General features: G+C 41.8%; 1 protein-coding gene across 1 annotated transcript in view; it reads left to right on the top strand.

Annotated features, from left to right (window-relative positions):
• Positions 1–17,695, top strand: part of LOC145396080 (contactin-5-like) — a 101,911-nt gene that overhangs the window by 21,585 nt on the left and 62,631 nt on the right. Inside the window, exons 2-3 of the mRNA XM_080269546.1 lie at positions 1,962–2,045; positions 7,042–7,196. Coding sequence (XP_080125672.1) covers positions 1,962–2,045; positions 7,042–7,196 — 239 coding nt within the window. The remainder of the gene's footprint in view (positions 1–1,961; positions 2,046–7,041; positions 7,197–17,695) is intronic.

The raw sequence follows: 17,695 nt of genomic DNA, 5'->3' as shown, positions 1-17,695 counted from the left end.
TGGATGGATTGAGGTTTTTCATATTTTTCGAAGGAATTTTGATATCGCTCACCTTGTCTGAAAATCTTACCTTTGAGTTATATATAGATTTCAGTTCAGTGTGTTTTTCTGTTTGTTTCTCCTGTTTTATTTTATTTTATTTTATTTTTTTGTGCTTTCTCTTCTCGCCTCTGTCTTCTCTTCTTTCTCTTCTTGTCTCTTCTCTCTCTCTCTCTCTCTCTCTCTCTCTCTCTCTCTCTCTCTCTCTCTCTCTCTCTCTCTCTCTCTCTCTCTCTCTGTATGTCCATGTGTGCGTGTCTGCTGTTTGCCGTCTGCTGTCTGTCTGTCTGTTTGTCTTTCTCTCTGTCTGTCTCCCTGTCTGTCTGTTTGCTGTCTTCATCTGTCTGTCCGTCCGTATGTATTCTCTCTCTCTCTCTCTCTCTCTCTCTCTCTCTCTCTCTCTCTCTCTCTCTCTCTCTCTCTCTCTCTCTCTCTCTCTCATTTACCGATACAAACCCACCACCCCTGTAACCATCCACTCACATTATTAGTCAAGCTCTGAACTGAACATACAAATTCTTCGATATATATAGTAGGTCTCTTAACCCCACTTCCTTGGCGATTTATTTTGCATCCTACACATAAATATTTTCCCGTATTTTACTTATTTCCTTACCAAGAATACAGATAACTAGAAAAACTACCAGCTAATAATATACTGAGATTAGCTGCTAACGAAGAGAGACGGTACACTTCAGTATTATCTAAGTATTTATTTTTTTTTAATCGGTACATTTAATAAGGAATAAATTTACGTTGCCATGGAAATAAATTGGTTAGAAGACGTATACTGCGCATATATATAATTCTGTATGTTAATTATTTGTTATATTTTTGGCACAGACTGCGGTTCATATAATTAATAGGAGAGGATATATATTAATGTGTTGTGTGTGGAGATATATGCTGATAAGAAACTGATAAGAAACTGATAAGAAATGGTAAGTCTCCCAAGAAGTGGTAATAAACACACACACACACACACACACACACACACACACACACACACACACACACACACACACACACACACACACACACACACACACACACACACACACACACACACACACACACACACACACACACACACACACACACACACACACACACTCATACACATATACTACACACACACACATATACTACACACACACACACACACACACACACACACACACACACACACACACACACACACACACACACACACACACACACACACTCGGTCTAAGATCCGTATTTTAAGTCCAGTCGTAAGTTTCGTAGTTCCTCTTCGTAAGCAATTTATTTTCCTTAATGCACCTTAACATTCCCTTGCATTTTATTACCCGTCCCCGCCCAGGAGGGGCTCGGGGACTGGTATATTTTCACCCGGTTCGCCTGTCTATTTGTCTGTTTGTCTGTTTGTCTGTCTGTTAAAAACTTTAGGAGAAAACTACTAGTGCGATTTTGACTAAAATTACAGGGATGATGGGCTATGACCTTCTGATCATCTTATTAAATTTTGGGCCAAATCGGGACAAGGCCCAGGCTGTAGACCAAAAAAAAAAAAAAAAAAGTGAAAAAATCGTTTTTTCTTCATAACTCCTTTCAAATTCGTCATATCGACATGAAACCAAAACCTAAATGTGCATTTTTCAAATCTGCATCCTATAACATGCCTCATTACATCCGGGGGCTCACCCCCAGTTAGCGGTAGGGGGGTCAGTGTCAGGTGGGTCGGGCCTAAAATTTCAAATGGGCATAAAATCGTCAATTTTCACCCGATTTACTCCAAATCTGATATGTGACATCTTTGACTAGATATCCTGTTGTGTTTATACGTCAGCACTAAAATGACTGCCGGGGACGAGTTTGCTGTGCCTTGCACCGCATCTTGTTACGATGGTTTTAATGTCGGTATTTCTTACTACTGGCAGATAATGTTGAGGGTACTGAGGGCATTGAGGGCATTGAGGGTATTGAGGGCATTGAGGGTATTGAGGACATTGAGGGCATTGAGGGTACTGAGAGTATTTAGATGTAATGTTAAGAAAAAATCGCTTAGGAAACGGGTTTACGAACTTTCCAAAGCCAGTTACAATATGACCCTGCGACTGAACTTTTGACCCTGTCGTGTCACCTTGACCGCCGACCGTTCTCAGAGCATAATATCTTCGCTTTCCTGACCCTCAACCCTTCCACCCCGTTTGGTCTAAATCGGATCAAAAGTGCTTAACCTGACCTAATCCCTGACCTTTTGGGGCTGAAATTTAATCACCTGTTTCTTTGATGATCCACATTCAGAAGTCCAAAGTCGGTGTAATGCCGTAAAATATTTTCCTATAATCTTGCCAATAGATAGACGGAGAGAATGACAGAGAGAAGGACAGATAGATAGAAGAACAGACAGACAGATGGACAGACAGACAGAAGGACAGGCAGGCAGAAGGAGAGACAGACAGGACAGACAGACAGAAGGACAGACAGACAGAAGGACAGACAGACAGGTAGACAGACAGAAGGGAAAGAGAAACGGGAGGTAACATGGGTGAACAATTCGATTCTTACTCATTCAACATGGCTTCAAGTAGACACTTTTCGAACTAGAGGGCTTAGATAATCAGCCTTCATTAATTAGTCCGTACTTCAGCCTTTCGTATAATTATAGCGTCGTAGGATGAAAGAAACCTGTACTGATAACACAGGAAAAACAACTCACATACAGCTAACAATGCCTGGAATTCCGGGTTCGATTTCTGAAACTATTGATGTTAGCTGATTTTTCCTGTGTTCGTGTACAGTAGGTTTCTTTCATTATACTGACTTACCGGGTGTGCTATGGGTGTAATATTATAAGTTTCCTCTTGCCCGAGTACCAGGGGGTTGTCTCTTCCCTCTTCAGGCCCACAGTGGGGGTTGGGGGGCAGGGGTACCATGATTGAAAATAGGTGACAAGGTTAGACAATTTTAATTCGGTCGTGGTGCCGTGGATAGCTGCCTGGTTTTTATCTAAAGCTTAATGGGTTCGATTCCCGGCATTATTGGCAGTACGTTAATGGAGTCGTATGTTTATTAGCCAAAGCACACACACACACACACACACACACACACACACACACACACACACACACACAAATGTAGTATGTTCGCTGAATGAAGGAGTTTATACGAATACAGTGCAAGGAAGTATTATAACACACAATATATATCTATTAATGTCAGATGAAACGTATGCAACAGAGAAGCACAATAAGCGATCGTAATTCTACCTGACCTATACGCTAGTTTGAGAGGCGTGACGTCATTCTGTATTTTGATTTTGACGTAGTAAGAGAAAACACGAGATATATAACTCAACACGCGTCCAGATCAGCAGAATAGTATGCAGTAGAGATGCACATTAAGAGACCGTAACTCAACCAGGGCCATACGTCATTGAACTTTCCCCATTACTTCTCACTGGCTGAATATGCAACAGATAATATGCACCCGCTTGGCCAGGACATTAACAGGAATTACTGCGGGTGGGAGAGTTGGCAATGCGTCAGGGTGCAAATGAAAGGTATTGTACTCCATAATTGCAGGTGGGGAAGCCTAAAATGAGCCAGGGAAAGATTGTTGCTATTGTACTCCATGATTACAGGTGACACGACTGAAATGTACGTAAGAGAAATTGTTGCCACCGTACTCCTTTATTACTGGTGGGAAGGTAATGCCTGAATGTTGCAGAGAAAAATGGTTGCTATTGTACTTCATTATTACAGGTGAGAAGGTATTGATTCATGTGCTAGAGAGAAACTGTTGTCCGTTTCAGGAATATAAATGCATAAGGAAGACAGTCCCCAATGCAGAACTAAAGTGTGATTCGACGGCTATATTTAAATTTATACCAAAAGCTATAATCTAAAGCTAAATCTAAAGCTAAAGATTGTTCATTCTTTTTATTTCCTCATAGTTGATCATGGCTTAGGTGGATGTGGCCAATAAGGATTTCAGTACGATGGGTGGTTGGGGTTTGTTGCTCGCATAGTGCCACTCAGGAAAAAGAGTCTGGTCATCCTCGCCTTAAATGTCGGTACTGAATAACTCAACTCTTGGCCCCGACGCTCCTGATTAAGGAAAGAAAGCATGAGTAGATAGAAGGATAGATAAATTGCTAGACAGACTAACAGACAGATGTACAGATAGGTCAGATAGAAATATAGAGAGATAAATTAACACACTAGTAACTGATAAAGCTTTACAGTTTCGTTATTTCCAGTGTCTCTTTCATTTCCTTCGTCCGTGCCTGGAAAAGTGGAATATAATACTATTTTTTGGTATATTATGAAGTCAGTAAATGGCAGGATATGAACAGAGATTATCTAGTCCTTCTCTATGATGATACCTGTGTGTGTTTTACTCCTGGTACCATCCGACGATTTAATTCAGACTCAAATGATCCCCTGTAATGAAGAGGTTAATGAGGCTGTAATTTATATCCACAATTTGAGGGTCACCGTAATGAGAGGGTTAACATACTCCTAATATTGATTCACTTTTACGAGGCGAGAAAGGCCCCGCCCAGTGATGCATCGTTAACCAATCACAGGGCACGCATACGTCAGGGGAATATTTTACTTTGTTTGGTTATAAAAGTTGATAGCCCTTCCATATATTCAATGCTTTTACTGAGTGCCATCATCGTTTATTTATACTTCAATAATATATATGCTGAAAAAGAATCGGAAATGCTTGCCTGGAGTCGGAGTGAAAAATATTGTGCACATTATTTTCACCGTGGCCTGCTGACACCACGTATCCTTGCATTTGGCAGGATGATAGACACACACACACACACACACACACACACACAAAAGAAAAAAAAAGAAAGAAAAGGCAATGGTATATATTTTTAAAAATCAATGAAGTTTTATTATTATTATTATTATTATTATTATTATTATTATTACCTCTGCCAAGGAGGTTACGTTTTCACTCCGGTTCGTTTGTTTGTTATTTGGTTGGTTTGTGAGCAAGATTGCACAAAAACTACCGGACGGATTTCCACGAAATTTGGTAGAAGAATGGGCCTTGGCCCAGAATAGACTCCATTAAATTTTGGTGCGGATCCAGATAAAGGTGCTTTTTTTTTTTTTTTTTATACTTTCTTTAACATTACGAGATAGGGCGTTTTTGGACATTTTCGTAAATTTTTCATTGAATATTGCATGGATCTTGATGGCGGAGGTATGAACTCTACTGAGTGCCATTCTAGCTATTGTTGTTGTTGTTGTTGTTGTTGTTGTCATTATTATTATTATTATTATTATTATTATTATTATTATTATTATTATTATTATTATTACTAGTGCTAGTACTACTACTACTACTACTACTACTACTACTACTACTACTACTACTACTACTACTACTACTACTACTACTACTACTACTACTACTACTACTACTACTACTACTACTACTGCTACTGCTACAGCTACTACTACTAATACTACTGCTACTGCTACAGCTACTACTACTACTACTACTACTACTACTACTACTACTACTACCACTACTACTACTACTACTACTACTACTACTACTACTACTACTGCAACTGCTACTGCTACTACTACTACTGCTACCGCTGCTGCTGCTACTACTACTACTATCATCATCATCATCATCATCATCATCATCATTGTCAGCCTCGGGTCGCCATAAAGAATATATTCAGAATTTTCATCCTCGCTTATTCCTCGCACTCTTTTATGCACGAATTAATTTAAAATTTTCGGAGAGAGAGAGAGAGAGAGAGAGAGAGAGACAGACAGACAGACAGACAGACAGAGAGAGAGAATTAGTTCGTAAGTCAGTACTGAAGAACTCTGTTAATCTTACTATACGTTTCCATTAGTAATAAAGTGACCCATTTCAATACACCTCGATTGAAACCACACTAAGCAATGGATCCTCACGCCATTATTAGAGTAAATCCATATCCTTATCAGCAGTTCCACCTGATATTAATTTATATTGGCGAGCCCAGGTTATTGAGCAGGATATACGGAACACCTTAATCGAGAAAGGCATCTTGCGTCACAGGCCCGCGATGAGTTAGGGCACACACACACACACACACACACACACACACACACACACACACACACACACACACACACATTTGTCATTGTGTTTAATGTGAAAAAATTATAATCTATCCATCTACCTATCTATCTATCTATCAATCAGTCTATCTCTCTATCTATCTATCTATGTATCTAACTATATACTAAATGACACTGAATTTTCGACAGTCCATAATTCTCCTGCTTTGGTCTTCCGCTTATCGTCACATTCCACATCACTGGCTAATGTTTTCACTGTTTATACTGATTTACAATAAAGGGATATAATTGCTTAAGTTTACGTATGTGGAGTGAAGCAGAGAGTATGTTGTGCTTGAATGAGTATTGATATTAGTTCTGCTTTCTGTGTATTTCTGTTTGTTTAGTGTGTTTATGTGTGTATATGTATGTGTGTGTGTGTGTGTGTGTGTGTGTGTGTGTGTGTGTGTGTGTGTGTGTGTGTGTGTGTGTGTGTGTGTGTGTGTGTGTGTGTGTGTGTGTGTGTGTGTGTGTGTGTGTGTGTGTGTGTGTGTTTACTCTGGGTATACATAACCAGTCCGTTCCCAGATTACCAACTGCTCTCCTACCCGTCACATAGCGTCACTTGTCACCTTCTTTATGTCTTGTGCAACTGGGTCCTAACACCTTTTTTATCAAAGGGAAATACGACTGCTTTGATTTTTAAGATTTTAAGTGTAAGAATAGACTGCCCTTTCTTGCGCTCGATGAAGGAGGATATGTTCTAATTTGAGGAGAGAGAGAGAGAGAGAGAGAGAGAGAGAGAGAGAGAGAGAGAGAGAGAGAGAGAACCACGGACAACCATTCGAGTATCTATAGGATGATGATGATGATGATGATGATGATGGCTTCATGTTTGACTCTAAATTGTCGTTCTCTTGCCAAGGGTGGCGGGAACAAACGGTGTGGCGAGAGGAGACAGAGCCAAGCACATCCCGAAGAGGCCCCTACTTCCTGCCAGATCTTCCCACCAACATCTCGGTGGCATCAGGTCGGCTTGTGTCTCTGCCCTGTCGTGTGGCCAACCTCAAGCGCAGGGCGGTGAGTAAATATATCCAAGCATATTTTTACCATCCTGTTGCTTACCATTATATCCTCACCCAAACTAGCCTAACTTAAGTGTAAATAAGTGTTCCTGAGACCCATCCCTATTTACAGACCTACATTTACTGTCATATCACATATTTCTTCATGTTAGAGAAAATTCGCGGAGATTTGTAACTTTAAACTAGCTTTATTAAAAACTATATTTATCGTTTTGTCACATACTTCCTCACCCAGTCCTACCTAACTTTGAAGCCTGTGGCCCAGTCCTACCTAACTTTAAAGTCTGTGACCTAATCCTACCTAACTTTAAAGCCTGTGACCTAATCCTATCTATCTATCTATATACCTAGGCTGCTTCCCCCAAGGAAAGGGAGGTAGCCGAGACAGGACGACTCACTCTCCATTTACTCATCCATTCAAACACATTCATTCGCATCTTAGCCCCAAAGGGGAGAACGGACAGATCCTCACCGCATCACACCGCACAAGGGTCAACTGCGCAATGCAATCAGTGACATCCGCAGCAGGGCCCGACAGCAGAACTGGTTTACCCCTGCCACATCATAACAGACCCATCCCCTTACCCGCACCTGACCTGACTAGCTGATCAGACCTAATCCTACCTAACTTTAAAGCCTGTGACCTAATTCTACCTAACTTTGAAGCCTGTGAATTAATCCTACCTAACTTTGAAGACTGTGACCTAATCGTATTCAGACACGCAAATCCAACTTCACGGACCTAGCCTAACCCCGAAGCAACGAAACTGACCTAAATCCACTAACTAAGACGAAGGTAAGGCATTGGAACCTAATCTAATGACCCTCTCTGACCACTGAATCAACGTAACTCTGATCGAACTCCATGCATGTCCCTATTACACACCATACTGCTTCTTTTTCACTCTATGGGAAGGTTCGTGGCGGAGATATTTCAGAACGAGAAGAAATGGAGCATCCAGAGCCAACTTTATTTATAACAAGTTTTTAAATCCACATATATAGATTCCTTCCCTATATAACTGAAGATCCGCTGAGAATTACTGGGGCTTTGCTCTCAGAAATGCCACCCAGACCCAACCAGAAAAACCTAACCAAACCTTGAACTTCAATTAGCGTAACTCAAACCTAACGTTGTTCATACACGCTTTTATCGTCTGGTCTGTTCCTCATGTGTACGCCAAGCCCGTGGACAGTATGGTGGCAATATTCAAAATGAAGAAAACACACACACACACACACACACACACACACACACACACACACACACACACACACACACACACACACACACACACACACACACACACACACACACACACACACACACACACACACACACACACACACACACACACACACACACACACACGAAACCTAACTTCTTCGGTTTGTCCGTGAATAGGTTGCAGAGATATTCAAAATGGAGAAAAAAAAACACACACACACACAACAAAACCTAACTTTTATCGATACACCCTAACTCATAAGCTATACAACTGTGACTTAATACTGAAACTAATATTTATCGCCTCGTCGCTTATGTCATCGTCCCAGCAGACCCAAACTCACCGTCAAGCACTGGAGTTGTGACCTGGTACTGAGACCGAGATGAGCCAAAATGTAAATGCCTAGGAAGCTTCGTTGTACCACTTTCCTAGTGATTTATTCTGTCATATTACTTCTCAGCATTCTGAAGAGTGGTCTTGGCATTGTTTTCATATTGGCATAGTTTTGCATCCACAAAAGATGATACTGAGGTGTAATAGGCAGAGTAAATCGCCAAGGAATAGGTGTTCGGAAGTCTCCAGTGCCACTATGAATACAATCATGTGACAGAACTCTACTCAGACCCATATTATTGTCCATATCTTTATTTCCCCCACTTAAATGACAGCTCCGTGGATCTCCTACCTCTGTCTGCGGTGAGTGCCCTGTCCATACCAGTCAATTTTGCCAGGTGGGAGATGCATGAGGTAATCACGGGCTTGACGCTAATGTCAGTCCGGCACAGATTACTTGGCGAAAATAACAGGAAAAGCTGAGCACAACGCGATCGGGAGGTAGGCGTGGGTTATGCTAGTGTTTGTTATTGATTTGAAAGACGAGGGATTGGTGATTTGTAGTACCTCCGCCATCTGTGCTGGATGGAGGTTATGTATTCACCTGTGTGTCTGTGTACAAGATATCTCAGGAAGTTATTATCTGATTTCATTGATATTTGGTGGATGGGTGGGCACTGAGTCAAGGAAGAGTTGATTCGATTATGAGGTGGATCTGGGTTCGGGTGCTGGAATAAGTATTACATTTTATTGGCGTCGGGAGAGGTATGCCCTATTTGAGATTGTGTAACAGGGCAGACTAAGACCGTAGAATTGATTACCTCCTCCTACGACGTTAGAGGGAGACTGGTTCATAAATCTTAAATTACACTGGCGTTGGCGGAGGTATGCACTATCAGTATACTCTCTAAAAATAATTTGCTACGGATGCTGTGTTAGGGACCATCATTAACCGACCTAAATGTGGACTATGGATTATTAAAAACTCAGTAAAATGTTATGTTAGATAAGGGACTGCAAATTTTTATGGTCTCTGATGTGATGATGCTTGCGATACATGATGTGATGCGGATGTTTACGATTTGTGATGGTAAATGAGTGGCTGTAGATAGGTATGATGTGTGATGTTCTTTGAGGGACTTATGGATGTTTATTGCTTATGTTATGAGAGAAGGGACTGCAATTAGTTTCATCTGTGACATACGATTTAGACTGATGTCTATGTGATGTGGTGATGTTTACTATTTGTGGTGTGATGTAGACACTTACTGTTTGTGATATTAGATGACAGAATGCAAATACTTACGATTTTTTTTTTTTTGATATATTTTTGTGTTTTGATGTCATGTAAATATTTATTAATTGTTTTGGAAAGTGAGGAACGTACTAGTAGAATTTTTTCGAAATGATGTCGATGTTTACATTCTGAGATGAGGAATGATTGATATTCTGTTTTCCAGTATGATTTATATGTTTGCAGTTAGTGATATGAAACAAAGGACAATTGATTTACGATTTGTGATGTGTGTTGAGGGAGTTTTGATGCTTGTGATGTGTGATGTGATGTGACGTGTGTGTTCACAGTTCGTGATGTTAGGTACTGTAGGTTTGTCTTGAAGTTGTGGGTGATGAAGTTGCTTGAAGTGGTAAGGATGTGGATGATGGACTGGAAGTGGATAGTGGTGAGGATGTGGATGGTGGTGAGGGTGTGGATGGTGGTGAGGATGTGGATGGAGGACTGGAAGTGGATGGTGGTGAGGATGTGATTGGTGGACTGGTTGTAGATGGTGGTGAGGATGTGGATGGTGGACTGGAAGTGGATACTGGTGAGGACGTGGATGGTGGTCAGTATGTGGTTGGTGGTGAGGATGTGGATGGTGGACTGGAAGTGGATGGTGGTGGGGTGTAGTTGTGAAGTATAATCCAAATCCTATTAAAAATGTAACTAAGATTTCTTGACCATGTAATACCAAAGTTAAAATAAATCTACCTTTACCCCTTCAGTCCATTGACACTTAAAACATTAACCTCTCTATCCCAGACAATTTTAATCATCTTTGGGGGAGAAATCAGGCTATGTAGGAGTTAACAGGGACTTTGAAACCACGTCCCCACAAATGGCTTCTCTAAAGTTAAGAAAATCGTCTAGAGGCAGCAAAGAATAAGATGGAAAAAATATGCCATCGTAGTGTTAAAACATTTCGACCACTGGAGCCTAACCTCAGGTCCCTACTCGTCCAAGGCGGTGTAGTGGGTTTGGCTGCTACTATCTTCATTCGAGCCGTTTACTGGCAGTTTTATTCCTATCTGAGTAAGAGAGTCGTACTTTTGTCAGCTCTGGGGATTTCGCATCGTCTTTTTCTCTGCGACTTATTTCGCACACTGCACTGGGTCGTACTGTTGTCAGCCCTGGGGATTTCGCAGCGTCTCTTTCTCAGCGACTTATTTTGCACATTGCACCTGAATGTACGTTTGTGCATACTGACTCACGGAATACAAGAGATTATTAAAGTACAATGAGCAATGTAAATTGCTGTGAGATAGGCATTTCACTTTCTTTACCTAGCAAGGGTACGTCTCAATATCTCCTAGTGAAAGGATTGCCACGCATGGTACAAAATCTCTTACTGGTGATAGAAACTGGCCTCGTGGTTCTGCTGACTGGAAGATGTGCAGTGTAGGTGCAAGTTTCTCGCTCCCACAATCATCCACAACACCCTCTCCCCCTTGCCCACCCAGTCGAAAAGCAATTGGTAAAAGCGACAGGGGGGAAAAGATAAGCCCAGGGAGTGCTGGAAGCGACGTGGGGAGAGGCGAAGGCATTGATAACTCGTCACCTGGACCCTGTTGCACTGGCCTAGATTTATACTGCATATGAGGGGAGGGACGCTGGCTGCATGTTGAACCTCCTGCGTCCAGGGAGAAGGATATTAGTGATGTCTTTGATGCTTGAATTCCTGACACCTTTGTTATGAATTGCTGTTTAGACATTCGTGATTTATTGCCTGAACTCTTTATTCATGTTGCATGCAAGGGGGAGAGACGGTGGCTGCATATTGAAATTCCTGCATAGAGGGAGAAGGATATTAGTGTTGTCTCTGATGTTTGATTAACTGCCATCTTTTTTTATGGATTGCTGTTTTAGACATTTATGATTTATTGCCGGAACCTTTTATTTACGTTGCATGCAAGGGAAGGAATGCCGGCTGCATGCTGAAATTCCTGCAAAGAGGGAGAAGAATATTAATGATGTCTCTGATGCTTGAATTCCGGCGGCCTTTATTATGAATTGCTGTTTTAGGAATTTGTGATTTATTGTCTGAACTCTTTATTTATGTTGCATGCGAGGGAAGGGACGCTGGCTGCATGTTGAAGCTCGTGCATCCAGAAAGAAGGATATTAATGATGTCTCTGATGTTTGAGGAATTTACTGTCATTTTTTTTATTTTTTTATTAATTGCTGTTTTAGGCATTGATCACATACCCGGTTTCTTTTCATTTGACGGAACTTAGCCACTTCAACAGATCAGATGCAAATTGTGGTATCATGAAATTCGATGTCTTAGTTATGAAGTACGATTCAGTCTCCCTGGTTCCTAGTCAAATTTATCTTCCACCAATTAAGATGAAAAGCGATGTAGATCTTTGGCACATGTAAACAAACCGACAATAGTGTTTATTCATCATTTTATTTATAGATTACTGTTTTGGAAATTGATAACTCAGCGTGTGGACTCTGATAAATGTATTACACAAGAGGGGAGCAACGTGGAATGCATGTTTCGACTCTATCTGCATGGGGGAGAGAAATTTTACAGAAGTCACTCCTGCCTAGGGTATTTCACTGTCACATTTTTTATGCATTGCTTTTTCTTCTGCACTTTTCATGATGCAATCTTTTTGACATTGCGACCGTCACATTCTCTTATGGATTTTTTTTTTCTCATTATCATTTGTATCTGTATCTACCTTTAACTGTTAAGGTTGAATCAAATGGTGGATAAAATGATGAACAGCACATTTCACTCGGTAATGTGACGGTCTAATGGGGTTCTTTCGTGCTTACTGTGTTATATTTTTTTCTGTTTCTGAGTGCCCCCTTCTGTAAATGAAAAAATGGCAGATAAAATTTTGCGTTCAGTAAGGATAGAATAATGATGGTGATGCTTACTAAATCCTTTCAGTACGATTACGTATTTTTCGTTTAATCAGACTTCTACTGACCACTGTACTGAATGATCTTATTAACTCTGGTAATGAAGCTCTTAACCAAAGCCATTATTTACCCCTTAGTTCGTAAAAGTCCCTGCCCACCTAAATTAAAACGCCGGGAGACAAAAATTAAAAAAATATAAACGACGTTCTCCTAGTTCTTTAAACCCGGTAGACTACAGGCTTAAACTGCCCTCCTTAAACTGTCCTCCTGTAACAGCCCTCCTTTAACTGTCCTCCTTAAACTGCCCTCCTTAAACTGCCCTCCTTTAACTGTCCTCCTGCAGTACACCATCATTCTTTCGGGGAATAGGTAAGTAGTCAGATGTTTAAATAATTGGGAAGTTGAGCCGTCCGGGTATATATCGGTGCTGCCACATGATGACATCCCTCTTCAGCCAGCACCACGTCCTTATAGTTGTTGATCGACCCACCAACCGCAGGCAAACATCCGTCCCTGCAGGGAAGTACCATGCTGCGATCCCGTGTTCCCTCACAGAAGACAGCATCTCACCGGGAAGAGCGTGGAAATTTGTTTCCTGGATGGACCCCACATTTGCGTCTCCACCCAGGTAATAAGGGCACCATATCACCCCATTGTCTAGCTATATGGTTACCACCCAGCGTTGTAAGTGATTTCTTAGGTTACAGGAAACGATGAGGCCTCATAAGACTTGTCACTCAGTGTAGAATCACCTGAAGTGGAAGGAGGAGTAGTAAATGTAAAATGGTTTAACGAGGATACGAAACAGGAGAGAATACGATCGAGTAAAGCTTTTGTTTTCATTCACCTGTCGTCCCTTCTGCTTCTCGTCCCCAGCCAGCATCGGTTCTACAATTTGTTCACACGTACAGGTTTTTGCGCTGATGCTGTGTGCAGGGTGTCGTGGCTGCAGGAAAATATTTGGACGTGGAGGGAGCGAGGGTGAGTCGAGGCGGGGACTGTATATCAATCACGAATGAGAAGGCGCCAGTGACAGGGAAATAGATAGATAGGTAGATAGATAGAAAGATAGATAGATAGATAGGCAGAGAGAGAGAGGGGGAGGAGGGAGAGGGAGAGATTTAGTTATAGGACGGTGATGCTGGAGTCAATGATTTTTTTTTTATTCAAGTTTCTAGTAACTTATTCTTTGCTTCATTGTTGCTGTTCTACTTAATTATTTCTGCATTCTAGTAAATAATTCCTTTTTGTTATTCATCTGTATTATTATTTTTTTTTTCGATAAGTTTCTACATATTACAAACACCTACTCTACATAAACATTCATCTATTCTCTTAGAAAAATAAAAATTCGTTCAGGAAGTCTCGGAAATGGACCCGGGAATTTTGGGCATGTCGAAAAAGCATTGCAGGGAAAAACAAAAAATTATTCTTTCGCTGAGGAATGGGTGCAAATGAAATCTCTCTATCCATGGCCAGGAATTCTATATCAAAATAAAAAGAAATTGTTTGTCTCGAAATTGTGACAGCCTAGTCTTTTGTTTAAGGTGGACGTGTGTTTAAGTGAAATATATCTGAGAAATATCAAGAATTCAATATTATTTGCTTGCGTCTTTGGTCCATGAAACGCTTACTGCAAATATATTCCTATACTACTACTACTACTACTACTACTGCTACTACTACTACTGCTACTACTACTACTGCTACTACTACTGCTACTACTACTGCTACTACTACTGCTACTACTACTGCTACTGCTACTACTACTCTTGTTAGAATTTTGGGTCGCCTGGATGAGTGACAAGACGTATGGTATGATGTTCCTTGATCCGTTGGGAGTTCCGTATTGCTACTTGAGATGATTGTGTTTACTTGCAAGATGGTTCAACTTGGAGGCTTAGTCTTTTACTTTTCTTTTTTGTTTCTCTCTTTCCTTCCTTCTTTCTTTTTTAATTCTTCTACTTCTTTTTGTCTTCTTCTTTTTCTTCTTCCTCTTCTTCTTCTTCTTCTTCTCCTTCTTCTTCTTCTTCTTCTTCTTCTCCTTCTTCTTCTTCTTCTTCTTCTTCTCCTTCTTCTTCTTCTTCTTCTTCTTCTTCTTCTTCTTCTTCCTCCTCCTCCTCTTTCTTTTCCTCTTCCTCTTTCTTCCTTTCTTCTTCTTCTTCTTCCTCCTCCTCTTTCTCTTCCTCTTCCTCTTTCTTCCTTTCTTCTTCTTCTTCTTCTTCTTCTTTTTCTTTTCTTTACTTTCTTTCCTTCCTTCTTTGTTTCTTCTTTTTCTCATTCTTTTTCGTCGTATTCTCATCGGTTAAGTAAGCACCCAAACACCTTTACTTAAGCGATTTTTTTTTTTTTGCTTACCACACCTTACTGTCCTTCTCTGTATTAAGTCAATCTTTCTAATATCGCCTCACTTTACATACGTATGATACAAAGGGATATTAACCAACCCTATCCAATAATAAATGGCTAAGGAAAAGGTGTTAGGGAGCTTCTTTTCCTGACGATATATTAACCACCCATAGCCAGTAACAAATCTCTAAGGAAAAAATGTTAGGGAGCTTCTTTTCCTGACGATATATTAAGCACCCATATCCAATAATAAATCGCTAAGGAAAAGGTGTTAGGGATTACGAACCCAGGTCACTGAGGGATGTAATGAGGTGTTAATTATAGCTACACCTTGAGGGGCTCTAATTAATTCACCTGGCCATCCTCGCTTCCGTTAACCTTTGACCCTCACGCCTCCAGGTCTCGCTGTCTCAATGGTCAAGAGGTCGTATAATTTAGTCGCCTTGAATATCCCGTAACGCATCTCTCTTAGCGACTTATTTTGCTCACTGCGCTGAAATACCCACCTGTATGTCACTGATGGAAACTATATTACTGTGATATGAATGGGAAGAGGTGGCCGAGTCGGTAGAGAGGTGGCCTGCAGAACCGAAGGACCCAGGTTCGAATCCCGGCTGAGGCAGGGAATAGTTTAAGGATCTGAATGTCTTTAAAACAGGCATTACTGATATACCAGAAGACCCGCCGCCATGTCATAAAAACACCCCCGATAATGCCCATACACCATTCCCGTATGAGACAGCCCTAGCGTGTATTCAATAAGGACGGTGGGTGTTAGCGCCGAAGTGGTGGTATGTGGAGGTGTGTGGTGCGTAGAAGGACTGCTGGGCTTCAGGGAACGGGCTGTTAAACCTATGCCCAGAGGCGACACATCAAAAAATAATAGAAATAAATGTTTAGGTCCAATATGCAAAATAAATAGCTCAGGGAATGGAACTACGAAGCCTCCGATGCCATTTTAAATAAGGATCAAGGAGATTCCCTAGCATCTTTTCCTTAACGATTTATTTGTTGTCCATTAATATTATACTGTGTGCTATTTACTTCTATCAGATAATTCTTAGATGGCCTAAAGAAAGAGAATAGTAGTAGTAGTAGTAGTACTAGTGTAGTCGTAGTAGTAGTAGTAGTAGTAGTAGTCGTAGTCGTAGTCGTAGTAGTAGTAGTAATAGTAGTAGTAGAAGCAGCTTTCTCTCGTCTCTTCCTTTCCTTCCTTTTTACCTCTCCTCTTCCTTCGTTCTCTCCCCCCCCCCGTCCATTTATTACTCTTTCTCTCCCCTCCTCCCTCTCCTACTCTCCCTCCTCCTCCTCCTCCTCCTCCTCCTCTCCCTCCTCCTCCTCCTCCTCCTCCTCCTCTCCCTCCCTCTCCTCCCCTCCTCTCTTTCTCCCCCACCAAGACAAGCAAAGGCACAAGTTATTTTAAGCAACACGTCCATCATTTCGTCTCTCTCTCTCTCTCTCTCTCTCTCTCTCTCTCTCTCTCTCTCTCTCTCTCTCTCTCTCTCTCTCTCTCTCTCTCTCTCTCTCTCTCTCTCTCTCTCTCTCTCTCTCTCTCTCTCTCTCTCTCTCTCTCTCCTGTACTTCCTTCTTCTCCCTTCGTCATTTTTCCTTCCTCTACGTTTGGTCTTTCCTCCTTTCATCCATATTTCTCCCTCTCCCCCTTTCTCTCTCTCCCCCCTCATCCCTCTCCCCCTCCTCTATCTCCCCCTCTCCTCCTCCTCCCTCTTCCCCCCTCCTCTGTCTCCCCCTTCTCCCCATCCTCCTCCCCCTTCTCCCCCTCCCCACCCCAAGGACGAAGGCAAAGGCATCCAGTATTTTAAAACCAACTGCTTTTGAGAACATTTTCCTTCTCTCTCTCTCTCTCTCTCTCTCTCTCTCTCTCTCTCTCTCTCTCTCTCTCTCTCTCTCTCTCTCTCTTCTCTCTTCTCTCTCTCTCTCTCTCTCTCTCTCTCTCTCTCTCTCTCTCTCTCTCTCTCTCTCTCTCTCTCTCTCTTTCTCTCCTTCTCTTCTCTTTCTCAGTTTCTCACATACAGTCTTTCCTCTGAGCCTCGTCTTTCTTCCTATCTTCATTTTTCTTCTCCCTTTCTTAGCTCTTACTTCCTCTCCTTCTCCTTCCCCTACTGCTTCTTTTCCTCCCCGCCTACGCCTACTCCCCATCTGCTTCTCCCTCACCCCCTTTCCTGCTTCCCTCCCCATTTGGCCTTCTCCCCCTCCCCTTTTCCTGCTCCCCCTCCGCATCAACACCCTCTCCCCTCTCCCATTTTCCTCTCCCTTTCTCTTTCTCCCCTTCGCTTCTTCTTCCATTCCCCTCCCCCTTTCCTCCCTCCTCCCCCTTCTTCCCCTCTCTCCTCCCCATCTTTTCCTCCCCCTCTCTCCTCCCCATCTTTTCCTCCCCCTCTCTCTCCTCTCCATCTTTTCCTCCCTCTC

Source organism: Coenobita brevimanus, chromosome 34 (genome assembly GCF_032717465.1).
Source record: "Coenobita brevimanus isolate Jiangsu-jjx chromosome 34, ASM3271746v2, whole genome shotgun sequence".
Taxonomy (NCBI): Eukaryota; Metazoa; Arthropoda; class Malacostraca; order Decapoda; family Coenobitidae; genus Coenobita; species Coenobita brevimanus.
Note: the sequence above shows the minus strand (reverse complement) of the source record. Positions and strands in the feature narration are given on the sequence as shown.